The 18,742-nt window shown below is 37.4% G+C and overlaps 1 protein-coding gene across 1 annotated transcript; it reads right to left on the bottom strand.

Annotated features, from left to right (window-relative positions):
* Positions 1–2,668: 2,668 nt before the first annotated feature.
* HIF1A (hypoxia inducible factor 1, alpha subunit (basic helix-loop-helix transcription factor)) lies at positions 2,669–18,683 on the bottom strand (the record flags this gene model as incomplete). The annotated part of the gene is made up of 14 exons (XM_009698520.1): positions 2,669–4,280; positions 4,439–4,565; positions 7,335–7,443; positions 8,266–8,660; positions 8,893–9,015; positions 9,541–9,821; positions 10,007–10,227; positions 10,597–10,744; positions 10,947–11,053; positions 12,459–12,661; positions 13,775–13,887; positions 17,492–17,576; positions 17,680–17,825; positions 18,493–18,683. Coding segments are annotated over 14 exons (2,401 nt in total), but the record flags the coding sequence as incomplete, so codon positions are not given.
* Between the last annotated feature and the right edge of the window lie 59 nt (positions 18,684–18,742).

The raw sequence follows: 18,742 nt of genomic DNA, 5'->3' as shown, positions 1-18,742 counted from the left end.
ACTGTTTAGCTGTTTAATTAAACAGCTTTTTTAAATAATGAAAAATTACTATTAAGTATGCAGTAGTTTAACCTGTCATCAGACTTTTTGTGATTGTACAGTTGTATTTCATTGGAAGCAGAGCTGAGCAATTCATCCAAAAAAAGCTTTGAAGTGTTTACATATAACACTGGTGACAATTTAAAAGTTTTAATTGTTCTTTCTGGCCTTAATCTGTTATTCTTTAACTCAGCAATTACTTAGGCAGAGGTTAACATGTGTATGCAGATACACAGGAAAGGAAACTCAGTAGTAAATTGTTTCTGTTTCACCCAAAGGTTTTCAAAGATCAACATAGTTCAAACCTATCTCACTACATGGTATGTTAGAAAGGTGCACTTTGGACCCCAGGCTACCTTAATTTACTCAGTATATTACGTCTGAGATTGAGCTACTGGACAGCAGACTTGGGAGCTACAGCTGTAGTTAACTATTACTACTTTCAGGTAAAGGAATGAATGATGTCATCATAAATACTAGTTTAAAAATTCCTTTACCTTTTAACAAAACCATCACTGTTGTTGATAAAAACATCAATTAGAATTTATACGTAAAAATAATAATTGTGCTATGCCATGAAGGGGGCATGGCTTGACTACTACTGTAGTCACGATAACCTTCTGGAAGCTAACTTTGTTACTCTACTCAGTTTATCATTTACACATAATCTCGCATTGCTCATATGGAGAAGGAAACACTGTATCTACCTACAGTTTCTTCTTTATTACTGGCAAAGACTAAGTTCTCTAAGGTAGTGCTTCAACATTTTAAAAGGTGAGCAAGTCAGCAAAGAAATAATGTATTCTAGAAGCTTGCCGTCCAAAGTAGGCTTAGAATCAGGCTATGGATTCCTAGAGGCTAAGCAAAAAAAAAAAAGAAAAAAACAAACAAAAAAAAAAAAGCAGCTAAAAGATGTACTACATTTTGCAAACTCACATCTGCATTTAGCAAAGCTCTAAAAAAAAAAAGAAAAAAAAAAAAAAAAAAAAAACAAAAAAACAAAAAAAAAGCGGCTAAAAGATGTACTTCTACATTTTGCAAACTCACATCTGCATTTAGCAAAGCTCTTACAAGGCCAGAGCAATTACTGTTACTTTTCCATGCTTTCTTCAGTGTCTCTAGGAAGTCTGGTGGGTTTTCTTTCCTAGAGTAAACCAATACAGCTACTGCAGTTCATTCCTTTAATTGCTTGTTTCAGTCACTTTTACCAGGACAGTAAACAAAATGCTATGCCTTATTATGTATAATAAAAAATGTGAGAGCTGGGAAGATTCTTAGATGAAACACAGCTCACTTAAATCCACAGCTGCTGTCATTATGACCAGAGATGATTCCAGCAGGCTCATAACCATAAATCATGTGGGTCACTTAAGTTTTCCTCCTCTTTTTAACATGGGGTTTTCGCCATGAAAATTTACTGCCCTCTTAAAGTACACTGAAAAGGAACTGACAGATCCAAACCAGTCAGGCTCCTCCAAAGTAAGGTCAAGAGTAGCAGAACAACATCAAGCAGGATGGTATGAAGTTTCTCTTGGGAGAGATGAGAAGGGATAACCCACCAGGCCAGCTCAAAGCTTGCTGGGGCAGTAAGAAAAGCAGAACCCACTCGTACCTTTCGCACATCTACAAGACTCTCCTCACTATCACACAGAATTATGTCAATCCGTGCAGAGCTAAGCATGAGGGATGCCTGTAACAGCTGATGCTTTATCTAAGCCTTTAGCAAGTTCACTATTAAACCTTTTAACTGCTGACAGAGATACCATGGGAAGAATGCCATCCAAAAGACCTCACACAGCAGGCAGACAGTAGCTCTGCTGCATTTATCCAGAGAATTTTATAAGCTTTGTACACTTAATATTCACTTTAATATTCAGTATCAGGTGTATATATTCAAAATGTTCTCCGCACAAAGCTTCAACTCTAGCTTAGTGCACCTACACGTTTTCCTCCCCTCTTTGGACAACTTCTACACAAAACTTGCAGCCACCTTCTGCTACCAGTGCCTTATTTTATTTTTATTTTTTTTTTCAGTTGGGAGCTGATAGTCTCCATCTAGTTTAATACAGTTGTGCCAGTTTGGAAAGTGCTCTTTTCAGTGAAACAGTAACAGTAATTTTAGAAAACAAGTTAAGCTTATGTACCATTATATTGATTTCAAAAGACTCAAGAGTCCAATGAAACCAACATTTCCAAAATAAAACCAAAATAATTCTCGTGACACTCCATATTTGATTTCTTACATTGAGATAAGCTTTTTTTAAAGTAGGTTGAAGAATGCACAGAATATCTTGACCATATTTACACATTACAAGGTTGTATCAGTCACGTTGTGTTTTATGACAGCAAAATGAGAAGTCACCTGGTCAAAGTTAGAGTCAACAGCACAAGAATGTAGAACAAGCTTTATCATCAATTACCAGCTTAATATTGTAATTACGCAGTTTTGCGAGAAAAATCCATCTTTAACTGATCACTCCTGTGAATTTTAATTTTTCCTGCTTTCCAGTGTTACCTTGATAAAGCTTCCAGAGACAAGCCTTTAAGCTATTTGTAAGGAAGAGTCTTTCCCCTCTAAAGTAACACAAATATGCTGTCTCCTCACTTTCAAGTTTGCTAACTGGTGTGATAACAGATTTAAAAGTTTAACATCTTTGGCGAGCGGTAGTACAACACTGTCTAGGAGACTTCAGTACTGAATAGGCTCAAATAATTAACACAGAGATGTTACAATCAAAATAAGGAAGCGGTGATTTCCAATCAACTCTAAGTTAAAAAGGGAACACGGAGGAACAACAACCACTAACAAAAATATAAATTATCTCGTTTCTCCCAGATAACACACTCCCCAAGAGGGCCTGGTCCACATATAGTTTATTGATGTAAGAAAACAATACAGTTAGTGTTAGATCCAACCACAAAGAGCAAAAGAATGAGTGAATGAAGGTTTTGTACAGTACGTATAGGAAAATAAGATGTTTGTGACAACTATGTATTTCTAAATAAAAAGGCTTCTAAATATATTCAAGTTACTGAAATCTACATGAAAACATGGATGTTAATAGCAACAAGGTGCATAAAACCAAAACATCAAAATATTGAGCAACTCAATGATGTACTAGATAAAACTTTGCTAACAATGCAAGATGTTTTACAGTCTGCTTGAAATATCACCTATACCACACAGGGTAAGCTGAACATTTAGATTTAAGATCATACACAATATTAGCATTAACTTCAACAACTACAGGCAGGGAATTATTTTTTTTTTTTAAGCTGGCAAAGTGACTACTTTAAGAACATCAAACTTTCTCTAAATTGAGAACGTATCCAAATAAAATGCTGCTAGCCCTTTCCAGATAAAGCCTTTCCTTTGACTAACCACACTCATTCAAGTCAAAAGCGTAAGACAGCATTTAAGAACAATTTATATTACAACATGACTAAAATATGACATAATCCAGGTTTAAACATGATTTCATAGGCAAACAAAAGGAGATTCTTCTTAAAAACTATTTTTTATAAATGCAGAATATATTGCATGAGGAACTGCTGGTATTTTTTAAGAAAATATATTGTGCGATTGTGGCTACAATGCACTGCTGCAAAGCATTGTTGTTTCCTATAAAAACTATTAAAATAAAAAACTTATTTGAACATAAAGAGTAAGAGAGCACAAGTCTTCCAACTACCTACAAAGAGCAGGATGGAAGTATTGCCAGTTTTTCCTGTGTTGACATTTTACTAATGATAAGTTTTGGTGACCAACTCCCCAGCCAAAAAATAAATATTTTGTTTAAAATCAGGTGCATATTTCAAAGCTGCTATTGCAAGTGTGTTTTAAATGTAATGGACTTAAAAGTGTACGTACCAAAGAATTATAAAAATGCACTATAGTCTGAGTTATTGTTACATAAAGAACATACTAAAAAGACTGTCAAAATAAGTAGAAAGGGGATCAAAACTGAACTAACTGAATTAGTGCAGTACTGTAGCCAGGCTTCTAAAATCAGATATAGAAAATATAAATAGACTGCTTTAGGTGATGATTCACCAGTGTCCAAAAAAAGGAACAAGTATTGTGAAAGCTCAGTTAACTTGATCCAGAGCTCTGAGCAGTTCTTCACCCTGTAGCAGGTTTCTGTTGCCTTGTATGGGAGCGTTTACTTCGCAATCGTAACTTGTGAGTTGGGGTAGTCCACTTTCATCCATTGACTGCCCTAGAAGTTTACTTGCTATGTCTAAAGAGGGACGGGAAGGAGAAAAAGTGCACTTTATTCACCATGTTTAACCTTTCCTCCAAAATTGTTCATAAGTAAGTTTGGATATGGTTTTATCACTCAGTTCTTTCACACAGCCCCCCTCCACCCCCCTCTACGTATTAAAAGAAGTTACTAACCAGTTGATAATAGAATGATTGTCTTTTGCTCCACTCCATTATGACCATTTGTTTTGCATCCCTTTACACGTTTCCAAGCAATTGATGCATTTCCTCCACGGTCACCTGTCTGCTGGAATAAAGACCCCTAGAAAGAAATAAAATAAATCTGCTTTATTGAATACTGTATCTTTCTAGCCCTCCACGTCCCTCTTCCAAACCAACAGCTCCTATCACTAATGACTAATGTAGGCATTGTTAGAATTTAAAGTGGACTTCATTCAGAACTTGGGGAGAAATATATTTCCAAGTACACCAACCTTGAAAATTATTTAAAAGAAAACTGAATCAGATTTCAAGATCTTATTTCCCTTACAGAAAACAATTACCAAATCCTGGTTATCATCAGTTACCATGCTAAAGATTAGCATGTACATGTACACATACACACCCATTTAATTACCACTGCTCTTGTGTAAGTGAGCACCAGGTTTTCACTGAAGTCTCTAATGTTTTCCTGCACTGGAATTAATAGCATAGACAGGAGATTCAGGAACCTCGGTAGGTTGGTTCTATCTAAATTTAAGATGTAAATTCTGCTTGCACTCCAGTTATTGCCACCAAGCCATCTGACCTAAGTCTCACGGGGAACGCAGTCCTAAGCCATTCTATTGCAGATATGGCTCCTTAGCATATTGTTTTGACAGCAGCATAGAAGATATGGAAATTAGAAAGCTTTTAAGGGCTCCATATAACTGGGATAAGTAAGAGGAAGCTGCCACTGAAACAGATGAGGTGGAAGGAAAAACACACCATCCTAGAATCAAGTTTGCTAGCAAAAGTAGTTGAATCTGCAGAGTTTTGTCTTGTTAGTAGTACTGACTGCTGCAAAAAGAGGAAAAGGTATTTCAGAATGCTGCCATTATCCTGAACACTTAAAACAGTAAAGAACATGTATTTTCAGGTTATAAAACATCCATGCAAGTCAAAAGGACAGTTGTGTAATAGTAGTTGAACAACTCTGACTTAGAAGCTGCATTTCATAGTAAGGTCAGTCACCTATGTTGTTGCTGGTTTACTTTTTTTACTGGGAATGCAATACAGCCCTTCACATTAAGAAAGGTCTATCTCATATCTTTTTCAATGTAATGATTCGAATCATTATTTTGTAATGTTACTGTAACACATCTTGTCCTTGTCCAATTCTCCTGTTTTCTAAAAAGCTAAAGTAATATTTTACTTTGGCCTTCACTTATTTTCACTCTCTGCAAAATAAATCCCGCTTCCTTACAGCTAAGAAGTTGTGGCAAGTTTTTGCACAATCCCAGAATACCATGTATTGTAAGCCTCGATTTAACATCGGTTTTCTTCTGTGCACGTGCAATGCCTAGTTCATCCTCTCAGAAATCCATTGTGGAGAAAGAAGCCAAACAACAAAAGTACTTGCTTGAAATAACATCAGTAAGACCCAGCTACACGGAAATTTCAGCTTCCGACTGTGCAGAAACCATCAAAATATTTATAACACTTTTGTCAGAGAAAAAAGAAAAAAGGTTTAGCAAAGGATGAAATTTGAACCTATAAGCATTAAAAAGTCACTAAGCATAGAGCCTGAACACTGTTACAGCAGTTCCTACAGAATTGCTTGTGTTCTGTGTATTTAATGACATCCCATGCTATTTTGAATACTTTATCAGCAACACTATATGACAGCTGTAGCACCATTGCATGAAAAAAAGGCAATGGAAGGCAATAAAATTTCTTGCAGAGCTGTGAATTCTTACAGGGCTACTGGAAGCAACAGAACAACATGCATGAAATTGCAAAGCATTTAGCAAATGAAAACAATGGCATAAGTATGATTTTTTTTTTTTTTAATAAAGTCTGCTTGCCTCAGAAAAAAAAATGGACATATAAAAGCTTTCTCAGCTCTTCTAGAGGAGTGCAATGGTAAAGACAGTATACAGTGGTTTGTCTCATGCCCAAACCAGAATGCTAATACAGGAATAATTCATAGTTCAGAAGAAAAAAAATCCTGCACTGTAAGACACAATGAATGACTACACCTAGGAGATGGACCTCTAGAGAAACAAACCATATCAAAAGGGCTACATTGCAGTAAAGAAACTAAGAATTAACCATGCAAAACTTGAGAAGTGGGAATTTGCAAGGAAGGCAAGAAGAGAGATAACAGTATGTAATGGCAAAGCTCAAGATTTCAAAATACTAAGAACTGACAGTAAGATACAAAGATTATGGAGACAAAATACCCTTGCAGAAAATAACAAGCTGGATAGCCCCAATTAAGTGACACAAATCTAAGAATACCTAAAAAGTTTCTTTTGAATAGCTAGGAGAAATGATGATGAGCTACTTGCAATTGCACACACAGTGTGCATGAAAAGGAGGTGGTAATAATATACATTTGCCAGATTATATGAATTCTCTTCCCTTACGGTTCAGATGTTCTTGTTATCTGATCAGATAAAGGAATCTCAGACTGATGGAAAAATGAAAGCATAGAAAGAAGCATAAGAACACAACCTCTAGTATTGACAAGTATGAAAACTGAGTTTGTATTAAAAAATGAAATAAATATGGCAATTATAAATTTAAATGTGATGTCTTACGCTTGTGCATATTCTACTGAAGAACATGTATGTACACAAAAGAGTATCTTCTACCTAACGAAGAAATGTGATTGGGTATAGAGGGCACTTTCGAAATAGCTGACAGTAAGAGAGAACTAAAATTGGAGTATCTGCACGTATGTAGGAATTTCACTATCGAACAATTATCTCTGATCCCAAGATTCCACTCCATACCAACACCTAAACTCAGGAGTCTGCACTGATGCCTCATTTCAGAAATTGCAAGGTTAAAAGTGAATATTTTAAAATGGTAAAACAAAACTCACAATTCCAACTGCCTGAAAAAGTGAACCATCATGTTCCATTTTTCGTTTTCTCTGAGCATTATGCAAAGCTAGCATCTTTGGATTTAGTTCTTCATCCATTGCAGTAGATCTAAGAAAAATTGATTCAGGCTGTTAAGACGTTTCTACTATCCTCAAGCCATTCTTCTTTTGTGGACACTTATATACAATATCACAGAACTGAATTTATGAACTATACTACTTTTCTTTCATAATCGACTCATTTCAACAATCATTGTCTATGAGCATAGCAAATGTTGGCTTTTAATCTTGCTGTGAAGCTCAGAATGAGTTATAACAAAAATTTTAAGGTCTTTGCAGGAAAAAAAGCATAAAAGTTCAGCAATTCACTTTCAACAGAAAGAAGGGAGGGAAGGGTGAGGAAAAGTCTATTCTGGATATTTATATGCACAGATAAATCTTCAATGTATCAAAAGTCTGATGTTTGACTTTGTGGAGTTTTCTGTCATGATAAATATCTACTACATACACTACAGTCCATCATTATGAAATACAGCTCATTTTAAAAGCAATAAATGTAGCACACAGACTGCAGTCACCTCTTACCTCACAACGAAGTGGCCAAGAAAAGCAGCAGAAATATTGTGTGGGTATAACTACTTGTAAATTGCCTACTGCATTCTTTTTAAAAGGCTGCATGTCAGATACAAGAGCAGAACAAAATTATGAACACAGTTCGCATATAGTAGCTGCCTATTACATAAAATGTTTATGTAAAAGCTACTGCGAAATTAACTTTAGGGAAGCTTACTATGAAAAAAAAAACAAACAACTTGTTTGAAACAGCAACTTCTACCTTGAAGTAGAATTCCAAAGATAACACAACAGTTGGCAATAATTATATCTAATTTCTTGAACAGATACTAGGGCTTAAGCTTTGCTTTTAAAATACCTTTTATTCAGAGTGACTGTTAGCAAACTAGGTGCTCCTGGACTAGATTTTTCCGTCTGATCCAATGTTCCTTTTCCTGCTCTGATTGGAGACGCAGTTCGACTCCTGTTCCCACTGTAAGGTGATGCTGGGGCACTACTTGTTTCATTGATTATGTGGACAGGAGATGAAGGAACAATTAGCGTCTTCACATCATCCACACGTTCTGTCACTGGTTTTATTTCATCAGCAGTACTTGATGGTGTCTGAGTCTGCTGAAATATGGTAATGGCAGCTGCATTTTGAGAGCTGGAAGAACTGCTTTCCAGCGGAGATAGCTGATCAAAGGATCGCAACTGGAAGTCATCATCCATTGGGATGTAAGGAGCCAACATCTCCAAATCTAAATCAGTCTCCTGGAAGAGACGAGAGGTAAAAATTACAAATATGCAAGACTATGCAAGCTATGACTTCATGGCTTCCTTAAGGCTCTTCCTTTTGCCAAATCCTTATAATATTTTTTTCAATTTATTTTAATAAAAATATTATGTAAGAGGAAGGAGGTTCTTGAAGTCCTTCTAAGAGAAAGAGAGGCACATTGAGAATAAGTACTAAGACAACACAGAATTTTAAGTTGATGTACATTACCTGAGTAGAGAATGGATTTTTTGCCTCCGTATCTATTGCAAAGAGTTTCTCCACTAATTCCAGTTTGAATTCGTTAGCCATATCATTATCCACATCAAAGCAGTAGTCATTAGGACTACTGGGCTGTGAAAACATTTTGAGCGCAGTTTTAAGTTTCTGTCATAAACATCATTTTGCATTGTATCTACAGATTATCTGAAAAATGTTCTAATGTGAAAACTAATTCCAAGCTATAGTTGCACAAAATTAAAATGGGAAAAGAAAACACTTACATTTACTGGTATACATTCAAAATTTACCCCACCTGGGAAGCACACAGTTAGCTGGGACCTGGAAGTAGCCTCTACAGTAATTTAGTGAAACTAATTTGCTGTTTAGAGAAGTTGTCTCTGGACCTTTCTTTTCTAGAAAGACCAAGCCCAAGCTCTTCTTATTTCTATCAGGTAGTATTGCACGCATTTGCAAGACTCACTTTAATGAAAAGATAATTCTCAGTACGAAAATTTATCTTTTTCCTCAGATCAGGGCATGAGCTTAGGTCACAACACAGAAATAATTTTCAATGCCTGTCTTGGCTGCATCCTTAACCCGATTTGCTCCACAAGCCCATACATTTTAACAACGGCATATCCAAATGACATAACTAACCTCAGGTGAACTTTGGCTGGTACTTGCATCAGAAGGGCTGGTTGGTTGCTCTTGCACCTGAGGCATGGTAAAAGAAAGTTCGAGTGGCTCTGTGTTTGGCTCCAGCTTTGATACAACTTCTCTATTGAGTGCAGGATCAGCATTGCTACGAAGTGGCTTTGTGGTTTCAGAGGCAGGTAGTGGGGACATTGCCATATTTATATTCTGCAATTTCTCACTGGATGAGGGGAGCATTACATCGTTATACAAAGGAACTTCATCACATTGTTGTTCATCAGACTCTATAAAAATTAAAAGAAACCATCAACCTAAGTAACAATACTGTGTGTGTGTACGGACCTCACTAAATTTAAACAGTGGCTGAAATACCACTCGGCAAGTGATACTGGGAGGTTATTTTTCAAAATTTACTGTAAAATACTAGCTTTACTGATTAGCATGCTCTCCAATTTAAACACACACCCACCATTACTGCTGAAATCTAGAGAGATAATTGTGTCGCCAGCAGCTGGGGCCAGCACAGTTAAAGCATCTGGTTCCTGTTTAAGCTTTTCAAATAGGCTGTTGGTATCATCCAGGTCGTCTTTGCTGAATATTTTGGTCATTTTCATATCAGGAGACTCCACGGGTTTCAGCATACACTCAGTTTGTCCCAGGGAAAAAATCAAGTCCTTCTGAACAATTCCACTGTCAGACAGAGAGGAAGATGACTGTTAAGGAATAGCTAAAAGGAATAAATTTAGGCTTAACAGTTTTGTAAGTTGAAAACAAACAAACAAAAAAGCAACCCAAAAGCACCAGACACACACCACAAAATTGCCAAGACAGGAGCTTTAAGAATTCTTTTTTTCTTACTCATTCTTTCCTCAAACGTAACAGACGAAGCAAGCACTAATTGTGGTGCCACCAAAAAAAGTAACAAAAATGAACATGTTTGTCTGAAAGCATTGAGAAAGTAAGTTAAAAAAAAGTTGAAAAGATGTACTGCCATCAGAATCTGACTTTGTCTTCCCAACAAAAATGATGACAAAGAATAGCCATGTCCACTCGACTTACCTCAACACATAGTTTACGCACACTATGCACTGTGGCTGAGAATTCTTAGTGTTGTATATAACAGTTGCTTGAGTTTCAACCCAGACATAGCCACCTTGTTTAGCAAGCATTCTGTACTGTCCTGTCGTCACCTGCCCTTTTGTGAACACTAAAAGCAGAAAGGACACCAGCTTTAATACAGGCAGGAAAAAAAACCCCAAAACCATTTAAGATAAGTATTCACTGCAGATTCATATCTGCAATTCAAATAAAGCCCTTGTTCTTCTGCTGCTTTGCAGAGGAACAGTCCTGTATCTTTGATCCTGTATCTTTTGTAGTTGGAGGGCTTTAAATACATCTTTTACACTTACTGTCGTGGTGCGTTTTGGTCAGATGATCAGAATCCAGTGCATGATAGTACTCATAGATTGAGCGACCCAGGAGTTCTTCTGGCTCATACCCCATCAACTCTGTAATTCTTTAAAACAAGGGAAAAAAATTGCTACGTAAAAGCAGACACGGACTAGCACAAATACTAGAGCATTTGGATGCTGGCATATTTAGAAAAATCCTAAGACTCACTTCCATACACATTAGCAGCAATTTTGGTTTACTGGAAGTTTTCCTTTTGAAACAAATTGCTCTTGTTCATGCTTCTTTAGAAGAGGAATTTCAGCAGGCATAGGATTTTACTTCTCACTGGCTATCAATAAATCATGTCCTGTGGTGGACAGGATTAAGCAAATCCCTGTGTTCTAGACTTTTTTTTTTTTGCTTAAAGGTTGACTAGCTACTTATGGACTAGCATATCCAGCTAACGCAAACATGAGAATCTAATAAAATAACAAAGACATACTTCAACAGTTTTAAACCTGCAACTAAGAGAAATTAGGAATCAGATTTATTCTTCCCACTCAACCCCTGCCAGTTTTTAGAGAAAACAGTATTTTCTTCAGCCCCTAGAGGGCAGCGCTAACCAGGGGCATGCACTGATTCCGCCCTATTCTACAGGCAGAATGTGACCAAATAAGTGCCTTTTACGGGACACCATCAATCCTAGAAAGGTGGTTACTGCAGAGGACAGAAAATAACCTGCACTAACGTCTCTTTGCATCTGACTGCAGCAACTCATTAGAAATTTGTTTTTGTTATAGAGTAAAGGAAACAGGCAGTAACAAATAATACCCAACTAAAACCACAAAAAACCCAAACCCTAAAAACAAAAAACCTCAGGCCAATGATTTCCTTCACTTCTGTTCTTCAAATTTGTCAAGCTAAGTTTCCAGAGGATAGCATGAGCAGTCATATATTTGACCACACCTCCGATTTGTACCAGAACACAAAATCTCATTTTCAACAGCAAATGTATTGCATTAAAGTGCAGCTGAACTTTTGGGGGGTTTTTGGACTGGAGAAAGCAGACACTGATCTCCTGAGGAAGGGAGAGGGGGGGAAGCGGTAGAAAATAAAATGCATCTGACAAGTATTACACACACACTCTTTTCAGTCACCAAAATGCACCACCATCTTCAACAAACCTAAAATCCTTCCTGCTTTTTCAGTGTTTGGAAGAGTCTTCTCATTTCAAATCAATCACTGCCACTACACTAAAGACCAGTTTGAACAGGCAGTTAACTGCAGGCAAAGGATTTTTTCCAAAGTAATAACCGTGCGCCCTCCTTAAGTTTAAAAATCTGGCTTTTAAATAAGACATCCTGATCAGTTAGTAAAAGCCAAAGTATCTCACCAATGATTCCATTGCACAGATGAATCAAGTTAACGAGTAAGACTATGTAAATGTGTAAGGCCAACATTAGCCAACATGTACCAAGCCTGCAAATCCTTCAAATGAATTCTTTTTTAAAGTACAAAATATATATTACCTTTCATCACAATAGGAAAATTTCATATCAAGACTGTGACGACTGAGGAACGTTTTACTGTCCAAGGGGACCTCAATATTTGATGGATGAGGAATAGGTTCACAGATCAACACCAGACATGTCATGGGAGGCTTTTTGTAGCCACAGTGAGTTTGGTTACCGCATGTGTCGTATACACGAATGTGTCCAGTGCAGTGGAGTACCTACAGGAAAGTTGTATTTTAAAAAAGAGACTAGGTTCTTGTCTGTCCAACAACATAATCGTATTTCCACTAGCACACCCTGAGCAAAGTCCTTCCCCTCCCCACCCCTCAACATGATAGCAACAACAGAAAGGCAGCAGTGCTTTCAGATGGATGGGTAAAGGAGAGCAGCAGTTCTCCTCCTCACGCCCGCAGACTGCGAAGAGTACACAGAATAGCAACTCTTTCGTCTCGGGCGTGGGCTGAAGCAACACTAGACATTTCTGCATTTCTGTGAACTGTTCTTCTTTAAAAGTTACATTAATGATGACACTGATAAGCAATTGCCTCAGCAAAAGGTATCTTACTATTTAAATTTGAAAGTTATGGTAATAGTAGCAATTTCCACTTTAGGTCTTCTGCAGAAGTGACGTTAGAGATCAAACATATTCTTCAAGAGACCGGAAGTTTTGCATTTTGTGTTTGTTTTTTTTTTTTTTTAACCATTCTGAAGTAGAAATTGTTCACAGACAGCTGCAAAGAAAGAACCTGCTTGATCCAGAATGACTAAAATTAAGTTATAAAAGACAATTGTGAGCCATAATACCACTCGATACAGTAAAAGGTTACTTTTTGTCCAGAGGAGAAAATGCATTCACTGCAGAAAGTTATCAGGCTGGGCTCTTTTTGTTCCCACTGTTACAAAAGGGATAGCCAGCAGCTTCAGAAAAAATGGTATTGAAGTCCTTCAGAGAGACCTCAACTGTCACGTTTACAGTGTCAAATCAAAAGAAATCGGGTATCAGCATAAGTGGTGTCAAGTATTTTTTTTCCCTCAGAGAAGGCTTTATGCAAACATAGTTAGTAATTATAATTTCTAGTAAGTAAATGACCCCTAATTTAAAATGGAGAATTCATTAAGAGTTTTGAAAAGCTAATTTTAAAATATTGTTTTAGTTACCTCTGTGATGTATTCACCATTAAAATTCAGCATGTTGAAGCACAATCATTAAATTAGTTAAGTACTTAGTGAAACTCAACCTCGTCACATGAAGTAAAAATGCTGAAATATCGTGTTATGACATCTGAAGAAGCAGCTGCCAAACTACGTAAATATTCCTTTGCATTAGTTACCTTCCACGTAGCAGACTTTATATTCACTGTTCTTCCCCTGCTAGTCAGTGTACACTTCATTCTGAGAAAAAAGCTGCGCTCCGTGTTTTGCTCTTTGCCCTTTTTCACAGGACCTAGCAAAAGCAAATAGTAAACCAATTCTTTAGCTCTTGGATAACTTCTTTTTTTAATGCCTTTGGAAGGTTAAAGAACTCTAAGACTAGAGAAGGACCCAAAAATAAAAGAAAAGTATTGATAAACCTAGCATCACTTTCAATAACAACACTTTTCAGAATGAGTTTTACTGTGAGGTAAGCAAAAAACTACTGTTTCAATCTTTTCAGATCAGCATTGTATTTGTAGCCAATTCCACACTCCCAGCTTTCAGGAAAAAGGGGTGAGGAGAAAGAGACTGACTGAAAATTTAATGTATTTTAAAATTGTGACAGTTGACCAGAAAAGCATGTGCAGAACGAGAAGTATTGTTGAGTTGGTTTCCATTGAAATGCACTGGTAACTCACTGCTGGGAAGTTCAAATCAAGTAAGTTTTGGGCCTGTAGTACTTTAAGTTTTTCAATTCAGAATTAACAACTCCACTGCTTACATGCCTCTGAATATTTCCACAGTGATTTACACTCTTAGAGTAAACAAGGACCAAGTTTTGACAGACATTATTAGCATTCTTGGGGGCAGGGGGGGAGGTCAAGAAATCCCAATACAAATTAGTATTAGTGGCACTAATTTTTTAGCCTTACTTCCTAGAGGCAGGCTTTACATTAAGTTTTTGCCTTTACAGGCGAGAACCTTTCAGAGTCGATTACTAGCTAGGCTATTCTGGGCAAAGAAAATGCAAACTGATCCTATCAGGAGAGCTGCAAGCAGCTCGCTGTGTGCGGAAGAAGGAAATAAAGCACCTAGGATAAAGACCTATCCTGGAAGAGCGAGTTTGCCAACGCATGCTAGGGAGTGAGGACCAAATCATGGCAGAGGGTGGAAGTTCATGTGAGCTTACTTCTGATACAAGTTTATACAATAATTTGTTCTCATCCTCCACAGACAATAGTAGCTATGAAATTCTTCATGGTGGCTTGCACTACAGCTACTAGTTTGACAAAATTCATTAGAAAAACATTAAAGCCCCTATGCTACATTGTCTATTGCTTCTAGCACAGGCAAAGACCAACAGGGACAAGCCTACTTTATGTCACATCAAAATATCCTCAATAAAGGGTGGGGTGGGGTGGGGGTGTTGAGAAAAATAAAGAAGAGTTCACAGAGGCAGCCAAAACTTATTTAATTCAGTATGTTTTTAAAAGAGTTAAACCAATCTAGAAATTCATAGTTGAAGATCACACGACATTATTATTACAAAGTCCTGATGCTTAAGGCTTTGCTCCAAGAAGCAACTGTGAAAGATGGAGCAACTTTCTCAAGTCTGATTCAGCATCGGACAGTATTTAAGATCACCAACTTTTAAAGTTTAAAAAGCAACTTCGTAAAATCAGAATGCAGTTCAGTTTCTGCCAATCACATTTATATTCATTTGCACCTGTACAATGCCAAAGGGGAGTATTTAATACTCAATTCAAAACCAAAATAGTTCCACTGATATAACAGCTGCAGTGGAATGCAACCTGGGAATACTAATAAATGTAAAAATGTGCTATTATTACTGTAATTTAGACTTTTGTCTGCAAACTTCATTTGCAAAACAGATTTTGTAATAATGCTTTCCAGACATCTTTGACCAGACTGGTCAGTGTAGACATGCTAGAGTTGGTTTGCATGAAATTCAGTACTATGACATTTTTAAGAATAAGCTTTTGCAGCAAGATCAGTTTTTACACTGCCTTAGTGAAGTTGTTTCCCCATCACCCCCCCAGATGCGTTACTGTATTCCAAAGCAGAGGCGAAGTCTAATCTAGCCTTAGAAACATACCTTAAATACTAAGGGCAGACAAGTTCAGAAAATGCTTACAAAATCAAAGTCAGGCCCTTCATGCTACGATATCTTATCAAGTCTCTTCCACTGAATTAAACAGAATGACAACATAAAAGACTTCTGATGCACACTGCTACATGAAAGCAGAGGTCAGGCTTGGCAATTTATCACTATCGAGATTCAGAGTCCATATAACCCTTGTTTGATGAAACAGGAATTACAGAGGTCAAATTTTAAGCTTCTAACAACTGAGTAAAGCAGATTTGTTTAGAGGCATGCAGGCTGCCAAGTCTTTATAGTCATTAACAAACCTTTAGAAGACATAAAGGCAGTAATTCATGGGCATCTGTTAAAATCAAAAGCATACAGAAGCATACAGAATATGTGAACAGAGTGTTCTACTCCCTCGGATGGAGAAAAGAAGAGTCAGAAATCTGTGAAAAGATACCAATTTCATGCACCAATTAAAAAGTGCAGAGAAGCATCAATCTCAAAGCCCTGTTTAGGGCTGTCCAAGTATTCCCCAGTTAGTTTTTCTGTGTCCTAAATATACTTAAGACACAAAAAAAGATACTATATGTCTTGGTTTGGCTAAAACAGGACTATTTCTCCTTTCAGTAGAGTTTTTCATTCTGTTAAGTTTCTTCTAAGTAACTGCACTTTCTGAAGTTGGCTACATGTTTTTCAAACAGTGTCTGCTTTCAGAACTGATAACACTTGATGTTTATAGTTGTTACTAAAGTAACAGTAGGATTGGTATGCAGAAAGGCCCATGTTTGTACTTATTCCTAGGGGAACCAAGGTCACTGCTGGCTTTCTTATGTTGCACAAGAGAAAACAAGTAAAAGGGTCACACCTGCAGGAAGTGCAGACAGGACAGCTGACCAAAAACTGACCAAAGTATTCCATCCCATACACGTCAGACTCGGTATAAACTAAGGGATCATGGGAGTCAACCTTATCTTTCATGGCTGGTATCCCTGTGGTACTCTGCTCATTCCCCTGCCTCTGTTCCTGATCCACATATTCCTGAATCTGGTTCCCGTCTGCTGCCGTGTCCAGTCCCGGACACACGGGTGCCTGCCCTGCTGCGTCAGCAGTGTGAGCTGCTGCGGCTTGCAATTCAGTCATCATCATTGGGAAGCTCAATACTGGTTTTGTATATTTTTTATTTCTATTATTAGTGGTATTAGTATTGATTACTATTATACCCTTTTTCATTGTTATTATTTCATTAAAGTAGTTTTAATTTTCCAACCCATAAGTCTCTCTCCCTTTTCTCCTTTCCTTTACCTTCTGGGGAAGGAAGGGGTTAATAGAGAGCATCTGCCATCCACTTTAAGTGCCAGCCCAGCCTTAAGTGGTGACAGTATACCACCACAGATTCTGGAAGAAAGCATTTGCTTTTAAGTTGTCCTGTAAAGGCAAGCCCAGACCAAGACAAATGCACCAATTTAACTTCTCCATATCCTTCTATGCCAATCACTTAAGATGGTTCTCATTCAACTTACTTCTAATTTTATTTCTGTAGACATGCTAATTCCTTCCACCCTCAATGACTCCATTTTAGTCATTAATTTTGTTTTAGAATAAAGAGTACTAACAAAGTCTCATCTCTCCTACAATTAGGATATTGCCAAACATTCTGGTTATTTCTGTTGCTAGTATCTCTGAACAAGCAGCAAAATAGACTAGTTTGTTCTCTCAACACCTTTTTCTGGCAGATATCCAACTGTACTAATGCCAACAGGAACTATCCATAGGTAAATTAAATCGATTTTTTTTTTCTTCTCACCATTTCTGTGTGTAAGCATTTCTCTCAGCTCTTCATGGTCACACGGATGAGTGAAGTCAAATACACTGTGCCCCGTCAACTCAAACTGAAAAAAAAATAAGAGGTACATGGGTGTCTAACTTTACATATACAAAAATGTAACAACTTTTACAGACTTGCAACAGTCTTAGGAAATGTCAATATTTCACCTGAGTGAGTCCCATACACTTGTTCACGTTTTCAGACATGTAAATCATGTCCCCATCTTCAGACAGAACCATGACAAATCCATCAAGAGCTTTCAAGTAGAAACAGTTCAGTTCCTTCTCCATTTTAGCTTCTGTCTCCAGCTCACCTACAAGCAGCCACACATTTTCATTTAAGTAAACATCAGCCATTCTTCACTTACCATCAGAAATTACTTCTGGCACCACTCTGCAAGGAGTGCGGGAGTGTTCAAAACCAGTATAATTCACTTAGATAAGTGATCAAATACATTCTTCTAGCTCTAGTAATGGTATCACAAATCACAGAAAATCAGTGAGGTTAAACCTCTGTGTTTTTATGCATAAACCAATAAACCTCCCACCTTAAGAAAAAAGTCTACATAAGGAGAAACTCTTACAGTTAGCTAAGCCAGCCTTGCACCAACCACCTACAGTTTAGTAAAGCACAGTTGCAGGAACCAACTCGGGGTGGGGGGGGTGGGGGCGGGAAAGAGGGTTAAATGAAAAAAATTAACTTTGGGAGAAGGGTCAAATAGCTAAGACTGAAAATGGCCACTGTGATGAGCCAACTGGGATCATCAGAACAGAAAAAGAAAAACAAAGTCCATTGAACAATGGCCATATTTTCCCTATGCCATCACCAATAGTCTATGTCTATTATAAGGTCTTCCACTTTTCCATAGAAAAGATGTAACTATTAATGTATTCATTTAACTGCTGGTAGGTTTTAGAAGTAGCTTCTTCCTCAGTGTAACTCCAGTCCCGTTTCCATATTCTGCTACATTATTCACTTACCAGCATCTAGCAGCTTTCTCATGCGCAGGTAGCTGATGGTCAGTCTCATAATGGATGCCTTGTCCAGGTGTGCGCTCACGGTGTGCGGCAGGGGCAGTTGGTGAGCAAGCTCATAGAATACTTCCGATTCCTTGCTTCTTCGACACCGGGCTGCATCTCTTGACTTCTCTTTTCTGCGTTCTGAGCTAATCCTATATAAACAAAGTTTGGAGTTAATATAGGAAACAGAGTTCTCTGTGCAAGTTAAATT

Source organism: Cariama cristata, unplaced genomic scaffold (genome assembly GCF_000690535.1).
Source record: "Cariama cristata isolate BGI_N322 unplaced genomic scaffold, ASM69053v1 scaffold5214, whole genome shotgun sequence".
NCBI lineage: Eukaryota > Metazoa > Chordata > Aves > Cariamiformes > Cariamidae > Cariama > Cariama cristata.
This window is presented reverse-complemented; position numbering and strand designations above follow the sequence as displayed.